General features: G+C 41.0%; 2 protein-coding genes across 11 annotated transcripts in view; one reads left to right on the top strand and one right to left on the bottom strand.

Annotated features, from left to right (window-relative positions):
• zdhhc2 (zinc finger DHHC-type palmitoyltransferase 2) overlaps nt 1-2,786 on the top strand; it is a 34,052-nt gene extending 31,266 nt beyond the window's left edge. For all 6 annotated transcript variants that reach the window (XM_046323172.1, XM_046323169.1, XM_046323171.1 and 3 more), the window contains 2 exons: nt 1,071-1,133; nt 1,257-2,786. In XM_046323172.1, coding sequence (XP_046179128.1) covers nt 1,071-1,111 — 41 coding nt within the window. In that variant the 3' untranslated portion in view covers nt 1,112-1,133; nt 1,257-2,786. The remainder of the gene's footprint in view (nt 1-1,070; nt 1,134-1,256) is intronic.
• Nucleotides 1,203-14,014, bottom strand: cnot7 (CCR4-NOT transcription complex, subunit 7). Of its 5 annotated transcripts, none has more exons than XM_046323179.1 (7): nt 13,857-14,011; nt 12,997-13,213; nt 12,694-12,887; nt 11,214-11,375; nt 8,789-8,933; nt 8,504-8,614; nt 1,203-1,592 (listed from the first exon to the last, which is right to left on the bottom strand). In XM_046323179.1, the coding sequence occupies exons 2-7, from the start codon at nt 13,111-13,113 to the stop codon at nt 1,581-1,583; spliced, it is 741 nt and encodes a 246-aa protein (XP_046179135.1). In that variant the 5' UTR covers nt 13,114-13,213; nt 13,857-14,011; the 3' UTR covers nt 1,203-1,580. The 5 variants fall into 5 exon arrangements, with proteins under 5 accessions (XP_046179135.1, XP_046179133.1, XP_046179132.1 ...); XM_046323177.1 differs by lacking the exon at nt 1,203-1,592 and adding an exon at nt 2,905-3,722 and having other exon boundaries at nt 12,997-13,123; nt 13,857-14,014; XM_046323176.1 differs by lacking the exon at nt 1,203-1,592 and adding an exon at nt 2,905-3,722.
• Nucleotides 14,015-14,665: the final 651 nt, after the last annotated feature.

The following is a 14,665-nucleotide window of genomic DNA, read 5'->3' on the forward strand; positions in this document are numbered from 1 at the left end:
CCTAACTCTAGCTTCATGTTCAGATCCTGGTTCAAACCTAACACTAGCTTCATGTCCACATCCTGGTTCAACCCTAACCCTGGCTTCATGTCCACATCCTGGTTCAATCCTAACACTAGCTTCATGTCCACATCCTGGTTCAACCCTAACCCTGGCTTCATGTCCACATCCTGGTTCAACCCTAACTCTAGCTTCATGTCCAGATCCTGGTTCAAGCCTAACCCTGGCTTCATGTCCACATCCTGGTTCAACCCTAACCCTGGCTTCATGTCCACATCCTGGTTCAACCCTAACCCTGGCTTCATGTCCAGATCCTGGTTCAATCCTAACACTAGCTTCATGTCCACATCCTGGTTCAACCCTAACCCTGGCTTCATGTCCAGATCCTGGTTCAACCCTAACCCTGGCTTCATGTCCACATCCTGGTTCAACCCTAACCCTGGCTTCATGTCCACATCCTGGTTCAACCCTAACCCTGGCTTCATGTCCACATCCTGGTTCAACCCTAACCCTGGCTTCATGTCCACATCCTGGTTCAACCCTAACCCTGGCTTCATGTCCAGATCCTGGTTCAACCCTAACACTAGCTTCATGTCCACATCCTGGTTCAAACCTAACCCTGGCTTCATGTCCAGATCCTGGTTCAATCCTAACACTAGCTTCATGTCCACATCCTGGTTCAACCCTAACCCTGGCTTCATGTCCACATCCTGGTTCAACCCTAACGCTAGCTTCATGTCCAGATCCCAGTTCAACCCTAACGCTAGCTTCATGTCCAGATCCCAGTTCAACCCTAACGCTAGCTTCATGTCCAGATCCCGGTTCAACCCTAGCTCTAGCTTCATGTCCAGATCCCGGTTCAACCCTAACTTTAGCTTCATGTCCACATCCCGTTTCAACCGTAACCCTGGCTTCATGTCCACATCCCGTTTCAACCGTAACCCTTGCCATGACTCTAACCCCAGACTTATGACCACTGTTTTTTAAACTTTTAAATGTTGTCTACAAATCATTATTCTAGAACCATTCTCCAATAACTTAATTAACTGTATGCATGCTGTGTTTTTCAGGCACAAGTAACCCAGCAATGGCCATAGAGAATGAAACATAACCACGGTGATGAATGAAGACTTGTAAGTGGAATCATAGATGAGTTGAAAATTGATCTCAATATTTTAAAAATATTATCCACAAAGCTTGAGGTAAAAACGATATGGTTTATTTATGTATCACATAATGCTTATTTCCTTCAACAGGTCTATGGTGATCCCAGTGTTCAGCGTGCCAATGAGAATGTGCAGTTGTGATATCACCATAACCAGTCATCTTTCTTACCATAACACACTGCTGTAGTTAATTGCTGCTTAGAAGGGCTTAGTTTACTGTTGTTTTTGCTCTCACCAGTATCATTGGAAACAGACGATGTAACATTTGAATCCAACGAAGCATTGTTATTGTTGTTTCTAAAGAAATAATTTAACATGGTGGAAACTGGTTTCCTGAAGGCTGAATATTGAGTATGAGATCAAGTTGTGGCCTCGGAAGATTGAAGTTGCATTCCAATTACTTGCCGTGTTTTTTCAAGTTTGGATCTGAAAAGCATAAGAATAGAATGAGAAGAGTTTTATTTTGACTTTGTATAACAGGTGGTGGGGGGAGCAGGTCTAAGAAGCTACATGTGTATGTGTTCAGTACATCTATATTATTTTAGTAAAGGACCCTTGAAGTATTGTTGTATGATTTGATTATCTTGAACTTAGTCTTCAAATTAGTCTATTTTTACTTGTGTAATGTCTAAACTAGAATGACTAACTTGTATTTCTGATTATTGACAGAAAGTATAAATATTCCATTTTAATGTAATTTTAGAATTTGCCAATACTTAATCCTAAACCAACACGCAAAGATGTATGATAGTGAATGTTGATTCTATGATTGTATAGACATATTAAGAGTAAAATATGCTTTGTGTGTGTGATTATTGGATGTGATATGCAGTGTTAGGCTTTTTATGGCACCAAACATGAAAGAAGTATTGAAGAGATTAACAACCTGTTGTGATTTTTTATTTTTTATCCTTCAATTAACTGATGCATGCTTCATACTCAGGATGCTAACTAAACATAAGAAAGTAAATAGTTTCATGTATTATACCAGTTTCTCTCTCTTGGAAACGCAGTAAAATCACTGTTGCATAATAATCATTTGAATAAGGGCTATATTGATATTCTTTGATTTGAAAGGATTCCTGTGTTCCTCTGGCATTGGTGGGGATACCATTGGCTCTTAGACATCACCAATCAGTCTTATTTTTTATGTCAGTGTGCTTGCCATGTCAAGTCTTCCTGTAGTGCTATTTGTCAAACTGCCAGCCAAATATCCTGTTTTTCTCCAGAGGCCTGACACACTGGCCTATGATCTTCAAATCCAAGCCTCGGTTTCAGAATGTTTGCTGCATTCTCAATTCAACTCCATTCAAATATGGAAGTGCTGCAGAAATAATACAGTGATTTCTCCAGCTGTTTCATTCCTTGTGAGGGTTCCGTTCTGATTGAAATCTTTTGGTCCTTTTAAATGACATTTTCTGTTTGGAAATGAGTCATCAGCATCAGTTTGCATCAGTTTTCATTTTGGTAAATGGCTCAAATGTATGCAAAACCTTGTCAATCTATATTTTTTTAATACTCTGTGCATGAATGGGGACAAATACCTTTATGAACATGTGAGGCTATGTACTGTACTGTGATGCCTTATCAGATAAATACAATGATGCCATGTTCAGCCTGTTTATATTGCTATTGACTGTTCTTGTACCTTTCTCCCATATCGGTCTCAATAGCCTATAAGGTATATAATTTAAAATATGCCTCTTAAACAGATTTCAAACTCACTCAAATCAAGTTCTTATATGTTAGAAAAGTTTGAAGCCTTTATTTACAAAAGCTTTAAAAACAATCTCTCGTATATTGCATTTTTTTTCTTTACATATGGAGGGGAGGGGGGGGTCTTGTCACATGAAAAGAACCAACCAGTACAATAAATTAAATATTAAAATAACATTTTAAAAAAAAATGTAGCTACTATTAAGGCTAAGTTTGGTGAAAAAAAAAAGTTATTTTCATAATAAAGAGAGATGTTAAGTGAAAAAAATTGAACTTAGAGAAGGCAACACAAAGGAGCATACCAGAAAAACGTAGCTTTTCATATAAAATCAAGGATCTGGTTAGGAGCTTTAAAGTGCAAAATTTCTACAGAAAAAGTTTGATAAACTAAAATCCCTTGTTTCTCTTCAAGCGCTTCATGTGAAATCTAAATGAACCAACCAGCCCCTCTAAACTGCTTTCATAGAAAAAACATGATTTTAAGCACAAACACACACCTTGGGTACATCTGGAGATAGGAACTATTGAACCACCAAATTCACCAACCACCTAAAGTAAGAAGCGCTTATGAAAAAGAGCTTCCAAAATGATTTATATATATATATATATATATATATATATAAATAATAATGCTTTTGTTCTTCCATTATTCCAGTCGTCGTAGTAATTGACTAGAGCAGACCATCCAGAAAGATCCCAGTGATGATGTCATGACAGCTGTTTATTAGCTTCCTCCTCGTAGGCGTTCCCTGTGCCGTTCTGGACGTATGCAGAGCCTGAACCCAGCCCGTACAAGTGACCACAGTACTTCGCATCGTCGATATGATCCTCAAAGAACATCTAAAAAAATATATGTGATGTCATCAGATACAATAAAAAGTATACTAGTTTGTAGCTAGGTTTCCACCCAATTGGCGACAGATTGCAGATTTTAGAATATTCAAAGACAATATGTGCATTTTACCATCAGTGGTGTTTCACCAAACAGACTTGTTGCAAAAAAACAAAAACATTGTGCACATAAAATGCACTTTTTCGCTTGAGTTTTCATGTACCGAATAAAAATAAAAAGTTGAATGTGTGTCCATCGATTTTCAACTCTACCAATACTTGTCACAACTGTTGTGTTAAATGTGCCTACTTTGGTCTTGGCACCTGCGCTCAAGCCAACTGCTCGCAAATACAGTGGCTTATTATGGATAACAATGAGAAAATTTTTATTTGTCAAAAGGCAGTCAAGCATCGATCATCACGTCACCAGAATCAGACCCTAGATATTTATTGGAAAGAGCATCAAGATCACCGTGCATTTTCACCACCCTGTGTTATTTCATCTATAGCCTAATGAACTGCATGCTTTCCCAAGTTGTAGTGGGAGGACCACACACATCGCGTGACTCCAAGTTTACATTGATATGATGGTTAATATATTAATATTTGCCCATAAAGGCGTTTCCTCCACCACTTCTCGCATAATTAATTTTACTGACACAAAAAGATCTTACCATGTCAAACGAACAAATTATCTGTCAGAATTTATAAAATTGTACTGAAACTTCCTGTTTCCATCACAGCAGTCAGGAATTTTTTTTAAATACGGTATAACTCCCATAAAAACTGTGGATGGAAATGTGGTTAATGAAAGTAGTATATGTTTATCTCTTTAATACCATCTGGTGGCTCTTTGAAGAAATGCAAGCTGTGAGTCATCTCCCTGTTCTATGATCCATTCACACAAACATCTAAGTACCAACCCTATTCCCTTTATAGGGCACTACTTTGATCTGGGCCCACAGGGCTCTGGTCAGAAGTAGTGAACAATACAGTACCATACAAAAGTTTGGACACACAAACTCATTCAAGTGTTTTCCTTTATTGTTAATATTTTCTACATTGTAAAAATGGGGCGGCAGGTAGCCTAGTGGTTAGAGAGTTGGGCCAGTAACCAAAAGGTTGCTGGATTGAATCCCCGAGCTGACAAGGTAAAAATCTGTTGTTCTGCCCCTCAGTTAACCCACTTTTCCTCGAGCGCCGATCTCAATTACGGCACCTCTCTGATTCAAAGGGGTTGGGTTAAATGCAAAAGGTATCCTTTCCCAATCATTTCAGTTGAATGCATTCAGTTGTACAACTGACTAGGTCCCCCTTTCCCAAGACTAGTAGTGAAGACATCAAAACTATGAAATAACATGTTTCATTTAGTTTTAAAAAGTGTTAAACAAATCAAAATATATTTTATATTTTATATTCTACAAAGTGGTCCCTCCCTTCTTGCCTAGTAATGTTTGTACCATGTTGTTGGTTGTTATTTTCTTAGGTCTCTATGTTTGTGTTGTCTCTTGTTGTGATGTGTGTTTTGTCTTGTATTTTTATTTAATTGATAATTATTTTAATCCCAGCCCCAGGAGGACACCGTTTGGTAAATTGTAAATAAGAATTTGTCCTTAACTGACTTGCCTAGGTAAATAAAGGTTAAATAAAATGACAGCTTTGCAAAATTGACATTCTCTCAACCAGCTTCCTGGAATGCATTTCAATTAACAGGTGTGCCTTGTTAAAAAGTTCATTTCTTTCCTTTTTAACGGGTTTGAGCCAATCAGTTGTTTTGTGACAAGGTAGGGGTGGTGTATAATTGTTTTGTGACAAGGTAGGACTTGGTAAAAGACCAAGTCCATATTATGGCAAGAACAGCTCAAATAAGCAAAGAGAAATGACAGTCTATCATTACCTTAAGTGCAGTCACAAAAACCATCAAGCGCTATGATGAAACCTGCTCTCATGAGGACGGCCACAGGAAAGGAAGATCCAGAGTTACCTCTGCTGCAGAGGATAAGTTCATTTGAGTTACCAGCCTCAGAAATTGCAGCCCAAATAAATGCTTCACAAAATTCAAGTATCAGACATCTGAACATCAACTGTTCAGAGGAGACTGCATGAATCAGGCATTCATGGTGAAATTGCTGCAAAGAAACCACTACAGTGCCTTGCAAAAGTATTCATCCCCCTTGGCGTTTTTACTATTTTTTGCATTAGAACCTGTAATTTAAATAGATTTTTATTTGGATTTAATGTAATGGACATACACAAAATAGTCCAAACTGGTGAAGTGAAAAAAATGTAAAATAAAACATTTAAAAAAAGTAAAAGTGGTGTGTGCATATGTATTCAACCCTTTGCTATGAAGCCCCTAAATATCTGATACAACCAAATACCTTCAGAAGTCACATAATTAGTTAAATAAAGTCCACCTGTGTGCAATCTAAGTGTCACATGATCTGGCACATGATCTCAGTATATATACACCTGTTCTGAAAGGCCCCAGAGTCTGAAACACCACTAAGCAATGGGCACCACCAAGCAAGCGGCACCATGAAGACCAAGGAGCTCTCCAAACAGGTCAGGGACAAAGTTGTGGAGAAGTACAGATCAGGGTTGGGTTAGAAAAAAACATCAAAAACTTCAAACATCCCACAGAGCACCATTAAATCCATTATTAAAACATTGAAAGAATATGGCACCACAACAAACCTGCCAAGAGAGGGCCGCCCATCAAAACTCACAGACCAGGCAAGGAGGGCATTAATCAGAGGCCACAAAGAGACCAAAGATAACCTTGAAGGAGCTGCAAATCTCCACAGTGGAGATTGGAGAATCCGTCCATAGGACCACTTTAAGCCGTACACTCCACAGAGCTGGGCTTTATGGAAGAGTGGCCAGAAAAAAAGACATTGCTTAAAGAAGAACAATAAGCAAACACGTTTGGTGTTCGCCAAAAGGCACGTGGGAGACTCCCCAAACATATGGAAGAAGGTACTCTGGTCAGATGAGACTAAAATGTAGCATTTTGGCCATCAAGGAAAATGGTATGTCTGGCGCAAACCCAACACCCCTCATCACCCGAGAACACCATCCCCACAATGAAGCATGGTGGTGGCAGCATTATGCTGTGGGGATGTTTTTCCATCGGCAGGGATTGGGAAATTGGTCAGAATTAAAGGAATGATGGATGGCACTAAATACAGGGAAATTCTTGAGGGGAAACCTGTTTCAGTCTTCCAGAGATTTGGACGGAGGTTCACCTTCCAGCAGGACAATGACCCTAAGCATACTGCTAAAGCAATACTCGAGTGGTTTAAGGGGAAACATTCAAATGTCTTGGAATGGCCTAGTCAAAGCCCAGACCTCAATCCAAGAATCTGTGGTATGACGTAAAGAATGCTGTACACCAGCAGAACCCATCCAACTTGAAGGAGTTGGAGCAGTTTTGCCTTGAAGAATGGGCAAAAATCCCAGTGGCTGGATGTGCCAAGCTTATAGAGACATACCCCAATTTTATTGTGAGACTTTCTAGGTTTTGGCCTTTCTAGGGAGTTTTTCCAAGCCACCGTGCTTCTACACCTGTATTGCTTGCTGTTTGGGGTTTTAGGCTAAGTTTCTGTACAGCACTTTGAGATATCAGCTGATGTACGAAGGGCTATATAAATAAATTTGATTTGATTTGACTTGACTTGCAGCTGTAATTTCTGCAAAAGGTGGCTCAACAAAGTATTGACATTGGGGGATGAATAGTTACGCACGCTCAGGTACTCTTTTTTGTCTTACTGCTTGCTTGTTTCACAAAAAATATTTTTGATCTTGAAATTGTTAAGCATGTTATGTAAATAAAATGATACAAACCCCCCCAAAATCTATTTTAATTCCAGGTTCTTAGGCAACAAAATAGTAAAAATGCCTAGGGGAGGTGAATACATTCACAAGCCACTGTACTTAAGAATATCAATAAGAAGAAGAGACATGCTTGGGCCAAGAAACACGAGCAATGGACATTAGGCCGGTGGAAATCTGTCCTTTGGTCTGATGAGTCCAAATTGGAGATTTTTGGTTCCAACCGCTGTGTCTTTGTGAGACACAGAGTAGGTGAACGGATGTACTCCGCATGTGTGGTTCCCACTGTGGAGCATGGAGGTGTGATGGTGCTTTGCTGATGACACTGTCAATGAATTATGTATAATTCAAGGCACACTTAACCAGCATGGCTACCACAACATTATGCAGCGATACACCATCCCATCTAGTTTGAGCTTAGTGGGACTATCATTTGTTTTTCAACAGGACAATGACCCAACACACCTCCAGGCTGTGTAAGAGCTATTAAACCAAGGAGGAGAGTGATGGATTGCTGCATCAGATGACCTGGCCTCCACAATCACCCGACCTCAACCCAATTGAGATGGTTTGTGATGAGTTGGACCGCAGAGTGAAGGAAAAGCAGCCAACAAGTGCTCAGCATATGTGGGAACTCCTTCAAGACTGTTGGAAAAGCATTCCTCAAGAAGCTGGTTGAGAGAATGACAAGAGTGTGCAAAGCTGTCATCAAGGCAAATGGTGGCTACTTTGAATAATCTAAAATATATTTTGATTTGTTTAACACTTTATTTTTTGGTTACTACATGACTCCATGTGTTATTTCATAGATGTGATATCTTCACTATTATTCTACAAAGTAGAAAATAATAAAAATACATTTAAACCCTTGAATGAGTAAGTAGTGTGTCATAACTTTTGACTGGTACTGTATATTGAATAGGGTTCCATTTGGGACACATACATGGACAGAGTACCTCTCTCATCTTGAAGAATGCCATGCCTGTCAGTAGTGAGTCTGAGCCAGCTTGGTGCTGGGGGCCAATCCTCTCCAGCTCCAGCTGTTCTGCCACTTCCTGTAGCCCACCCTGTCAATCAAACTCCGCCCTGTCACTCACAGATTCTGCTAATCTAGCCATCTGGCCATGTCTATAATGCATTTAAAGGCTATCGATTAAGACTTGTGGCCTAGTTAGCTCTCTGAAAACTCATTGAATACAAAGCTGAGTAATACTTTAACTGTTATGATGTGCTGAAGTTACCTTGAGGTTTTTGCAGCTCTTCATGAGGTACTTGACATCATATATGATGGGGAAGAACAGGCGAAGGATCTCAAAGAAGTCCACTTCCTCTTCGGGCAGGTTAGAGTTGGACAGAATCTTGATCAGATAGCCAAAGTCATAGCCACTGCAAACAGAAAAATAAACCAAATGCTTCTTAGGCCTAAGATGATTGATTTTAACAATGGTGAAGACTGCACCAGATGTGACAAATAACATACATGTGTGGTTGGAATCTGGATCTGATAAGATGGCGCCGAAAAGGATGGCTGAAGTTTTACATGCTCCTAACCAACTGTGCTATTTTGTTAATTTTTGCGTTATTTGTAACTTATTTTGTACATAATGTTGCTGCTACCATCTCTTATGACCGAAAATAACTTCTGGACATCAGAACAGCGATTACTCACCACGAGTCCGACAAGAAGGATATTCCGCTTTCCCGGGAACAGGCCCAAATATCATCATTTGTGTGAAGAAAAGACAGAGGAAAAGAGGGCGCAGGCCGGGCTGCCTTCTGAGAATCTGTAGGCGAGCGAGTAAACTCCCACTGCCATCCGTTCTATTTGCAAACATGCAATCATTGGAAAATAAAATTGATGACCTACGATTATCCTACCAACGGGACAAAAACAAATGTAATATCTTATGTGCCAAATGCCTTTTATGCTTGCTTCAAGGCAAGAAACACTGAAGCATGCACAAGAGCACCAGCTGTTCTGGATGACTGTGAGCCGATGTGAGCGAGACCTTTAAACAACATTCACAAAGCCATAGGGCCAGATGGATTACCAGAACGTGTACTCAAAATATGCATGGACCAACTGGCAAGCGCTTTCACTGACATTTTCAACCTCTCCCTGACCGAATCTGTAATACCTACATGTTTCAAGCAGACCACCATAGTCCCTGTGCCCAAGGATTACCGCCCCATAGCACTCACGTTGGTAGCAATGAATTGCTTTGAAAGGCTGGTCATGGCTCACATCAATAGCATCCTCCCGGATATCCTAGACCCACTGCAATTCGCATTCCACCCCAACAGATGCACAGATGACACAATCGCAATCCACACTGCCCTTTCCCACCTGGACAAAGGAACGCCTATGTGCGAATGCTGTTCATTGACTACAGCTCAGCATTCAAAACCATAGTGCCCACAAGCTCATCATTAAGGTAAGGACCCTGGGACTAAAAACTTTCCTCTGAAACTGGATCCTGGACTTCCTGACAGGACGCCCCCAGGTGGAAAGGGTAGGCAGCAACACGTCTGCCACGCTGATCCTCAACACTGGGGCCCCTCAGAGGTGTGTACTTAGTCCCCTCCTGTACTCCCTGTTCACCCACGCCCGCCATGGCCAAACACGACTCCAACACCATCATTAAGTTTCTTGACGACACAACAGTGGAAGGCCTGATCACCGACAAAAATGACACCCCCTAAAGGGAGGTCAGAACTGGCATTGCGGTGCCAGGACAACAACCTCTCCCTCAATGTGAGCAAGACAAATGAGCTAATCGTGGACTACAGGAAAAGGCGGGCTGAACAGGCCCCCATTAACATCGACGGGGCTGTAGTGGAGCGGGTCGAGAGTTTCAAGTTCCTTGGTGTCAACATCACCAACGAACTATCATGGTCCAAACACACCAAGACAGTCCTGAAGAGAACACGAAAAAACATTTTCCCCCTCAGGAGACTAAAAAGATTTGGCATGGGTCCCCGGATCCTCAAAAAGTTATCGAGCTGCACCGTCGAGAGCATCCTGACCAGTTGCATCACCGCCTGGTATGGCAACTGCTTGGCATCTGACTGTAAGGCATTACAGAGGGTAGTGCGTACGACCCAGTACTTCACTGGGGCCAAGCTTCCTGCCATCCAGGACCTATATAATAAGCTGTGTCAGAGGAAAGCCCATAAAATTGTCAGAGACTCCAGTCACCCAAGTCATAAACTTTTCTCTACTACCGCATGGCAAGCTGTACCGGAGCGTCAAGTCTAGGACCAAAAGGCACCTTAACAGCTTCTACCCCAAAGCCATAAGACTGCTGAAAAATTAATTAAATGGCCACCAGACTATTTACATTGATATCCCCCCTCTCCATTTGTTTTGTGCACTGCAGCTAATCACTATTTATTATCTATGCAGTCACTTCACCCCAACCTACATGTACAAATGACCTCAACTAACATCTACCCCCACACACTGACTCGGTACCGGTACCCCTGGTAATATAGCCTCGTTATTGCTATGTTCATGTTCCTTTTTATTATTTTTTACTTTAGTTAATTTGGCAAATGTTTTTACTATTCTTGAACTGCACTGTTGGTTAAGGGCTTGTAAGTAAGCATTTCACTTTAAGGTCTACGCATGTGACAAATAGTTTGATTTGATTTTAAATGGCCTACCTGTGGAAAGAAAGCCACTTGACGCCCTCACAGAGCACCACCCCTGAGGTCATGAGCAGTTCAGCCAAGTACAATGTCTCGATCCCCTCCTCCTCGTGCTTCTTGAACTGGATGCCTGATGTTGTCAAGAGCTCAATGGAGTCCTGTGCATACATGTCCTCCCTGACGACGGAAAGGGAGACACCTGTCACACTCACACCTAGGCTACACATTTATAACAGGGTTTCTTAAACTGTGGGTCGGGACCCGAAGTGGCTCCTGGGCATGTGAGAGGTGGGTCGCGAGTCATGAGAATATATCTATATTAACACAATTTCTTCTTAATTTGGGTAGTTGGAACAAGATATGGGTCACAGGAAGATAGTATATTTATATATTTTGTGTCAAGAGCCGAAAAAGTTTAACCCATGAATTATATCAACGAATGTAATGGCTATAAGAACAAGGGGTACACTAAGCATGACAAAGTTGTTGTTGCTGTGTAAGTGGATGCAGTCCAACTTTATATATATATATCTTCAATGTCTGAGACTGCTGATAAGCCTTTAGGTTTTACTTCCACAATAGAAACAAGTTACATGTAAACAACAAAATACTACTCAAAACACTGTCTTCAGTGCCTCACTAAAACAAACATGAAAATAAAACAGTACCTGCGATATGCTCGAAAGCATTTATGAAATATGTCAATTATAAACATTTGAAAAATGACTTGAGGCACTAGGAGAAAAGCAAGTCAATTAGCTTGTTGAGAAAGTAAGCAGCTCATGTGACAGGTGCAGCCTATTTGGTGGCTCAAGTGAAAGTCTTGGCCACATGGTTTCTAAACAATCTTGGTCACATTGTCCTTTACCTGAATGGTGTGCAGGTAGTGCAGCTTCAGTGTGACAACGTTCAGTCCTGTATGGAGGTCCTGAACTAGCTCTGGTCGAGGGCGTTCAATGTGGCTTGCTGACATTGAGCCTTCAAATGGCCTGGCCCAGAACTAGTCATGAGCGTGACCCTGATTGTGTGCAGTATCAACACTGAACATAGGCCTGTTCTTGCCTTGGTTTCATACATCATATGAGCAGGTTTTTTTGTGCCTTTGCCCATCAGTCCAGTCATGTAAACTAGTCAAACTCCATACTACAATAATATCACCTCAATAACAGACTACATCAAATGGACTTCCTTTTTGTAGTTAACTTTAATGCAGAAATCTCAAGTTATAAAAATGTAATTCCTCAAGAAAGTACCGTACAATACATATAAACATTACAATCATCTTTAAAACCTTTCATGGTAGAAACAAAAAGGTTCTTCCTTTTCTCCTAGTGCCTCCAAAGAGCCGTTGCTATGAAACTACACCTGTTCTGTAGGTGCTGTACAAGAGGCAGGTCATATAGCTGAGTTCTCTAAAATGGGCAAGTCAAGTCTTGATACAAGACATGAAAATGAGTTGAACATTGATAGACATCATAGAAAGGGGAACGCTTACGTGAGGTTAAACTTAAAATTGAACTGCCATGTTGAAGTTCCCGGTGGATATTCACCCTGTTCATTCATAAAGGTAAGGCCCAGCTGGATAATCTTTAGCAAGTCTACATTACATCGCAGTAACTGGTACTGGTAGTCAGCATTGCTTCTGAACTCTCCAATCGGTCTCGCAACTACACCTGGAAACTCTGTGTCCTATGAACAGAACACAAAGCAATAGAGAAGGCAGAAATGGAGCAGCAGCACAATGTTCATCTGTCAGTGTCAACCAAGATGCCTTTAATCAGAACTCTTCATAACTTACCATGGCAATGTAGTTGTATTTTCTAATGACCTGGCGGATCCTTTTGAGTTCTTCATCCAGGTTGTCAGCCCAAACCTCACATATTCTTTGGCTATGATCCACAGTAGCCGCGGGCATAGTGCCAGCTCTACAAGCAAGGCATCAAAAACAAACAAACAAACAAACTCTCAATCGAGAAAATGACCATGGAATTGTGGTCCTTCTTTATTTGTTTGACCTGGAGATAAACAACAAACAATGTCCGGTTACACAATAACCCTGTGAGATTTCTTGCCACACACTCGATGGTTACATTAAAACATCTAGCTAACGTTAACTAGACTTGACAGGAGAATTACAGACATCTAACGTTAGCTAGCTAATATACTGTGTAACATACTCCCTAAGCCAGATAGCTAATGCTGTAGCTAACAATCTTGCTGTTAGGAGGACTTCACTATGTTTTGATGTTATTGGGGCAAATAACTGGCTAGCTACTTTTTTAGCAGGCTATGATGACAGGCACCCATCTAGTTATCGAACTGAGCTAACTTACCTGTCCCACTAGTTAGTTAGCTAGCAGTTCACTAGCTAATTAGCTAGGAGTCTGCTAACCTTAAGAGTGGGGACAGGATGCGTTTCTCTTCAGATACAATGATATCATAGTGTTTCATCGCCTCTTATAATGCCCAACCCTAGCACCTGTCAGCTACCGTTAGCCAGCTGGCTAAAATATGTGGTTGGCTAGCAAATCTAGCTAACGTTAACTTAGCTAGCTAACCAACTCCTAATAGGGCTTGAATTTCAACCTTCCCGACTTAGCGTTCGCTAAATAAGGGTTGTACAATTACAAGTGAACAGTTAAAAAAACTCCCAATTACCTTGTTTAAAAACGGTCAGGGCCTTTTAACTAACTTTTAAACAGTTTTATATTCCAAATACCGACAGTCATTGATATCAACCCACAGCTGCCACCTCTGAACCTCCATTACAACGTCATCACGCACACAGTGACGTCACGAAAGTATACACGCTGGCCTTTGGAGTCCAAGGACCGGGGAGTATCATTACGCCGATTCTGTTCCGAAACGTTTGTTAAACGGAAGCAAACGGAACGAAATGGGCGGGACTTACCTGAATTTGTCCAATAGAACGTCTCGTTTTAGTTTGCAACTGTTTGGACTAATGTAATACACCCCTGGTTCCTTTTCGTCTCTACGTCTTCTTCTAGGTTTATTGGCAGACTACACCCCAACATTTGTCTGGCCGCCTCCTAGTGTGTAGGTTGAAAAAATTTACATTGTGGGAGTGGGCAAAAATATCCATACAGAGCAGGGCCATAACTACCAGGGGAGAACGACTCAACCTTCGCATTGACGATTTCAAGCTGAAGGCCGTCCACGGTACTGCAGGCATTGTTTCCAGAAAACAGGATCCCCATTATACTAACTAAGGATTTAGTTGGATGATGTATACAAGGAGTAGGCAACCCTGGTACAGCATGTGGGAGAAGTCAGAGCTCAGTAATTGAGTTGGAAGGGTATTCAGGTGGATTTTTCCCATGCGTATGGGTAAATACCACCTTTCCACTTTAGTTATGAACGTAGCATAAGCAAGCAGAAAATATCCATCAAAAACTTGAATGTTGAATCAACTTTCATAAATATACTTTTTGTTTATAAGGTAAGGC

This window comes from Oncorhynchus gorbuscha, linkage group LG23 (assembly GCF_021184085.1).
Source record: "Oncorhynchus gorbuscha isolate QuinsamMale2020 ecotype Even-year linkage group LG23, OgorEven_v1.0, whole genome shotgun sequence".
Lineage (NCBI taxonomy): Eukaryota > Metazoa > Chordata > Actinopteri > Salmoniformes > Salmonidae > Oncorhynchus > Oncorhynchus gorbuscha.

Bases quoted from the DNA above. Each gene is read 5' to 3' on its own strand.
- cnot7 (XM_046323177.1), bottom strand. From the start codon at position 13,113: ATGCCCGCGGCTACTGTGGATCATAGCCAAAGAATATGTGAGGTTTGG. The intron at 11,376-12,693 runs GTAAGCGTTCCC...TTCCGTCGTCAG, and splicing joins AATTTTAAGTTTAACCTCAC to GGAGGACATGTATGCACAGG. The intron at 3,723-8,503 runs GTACTCTGTCCA...ATATTTTTTTAG, and splicing joins CATTCTTCAAGATGAGAGAG to ATGTTCTTTGAGGATCATAT.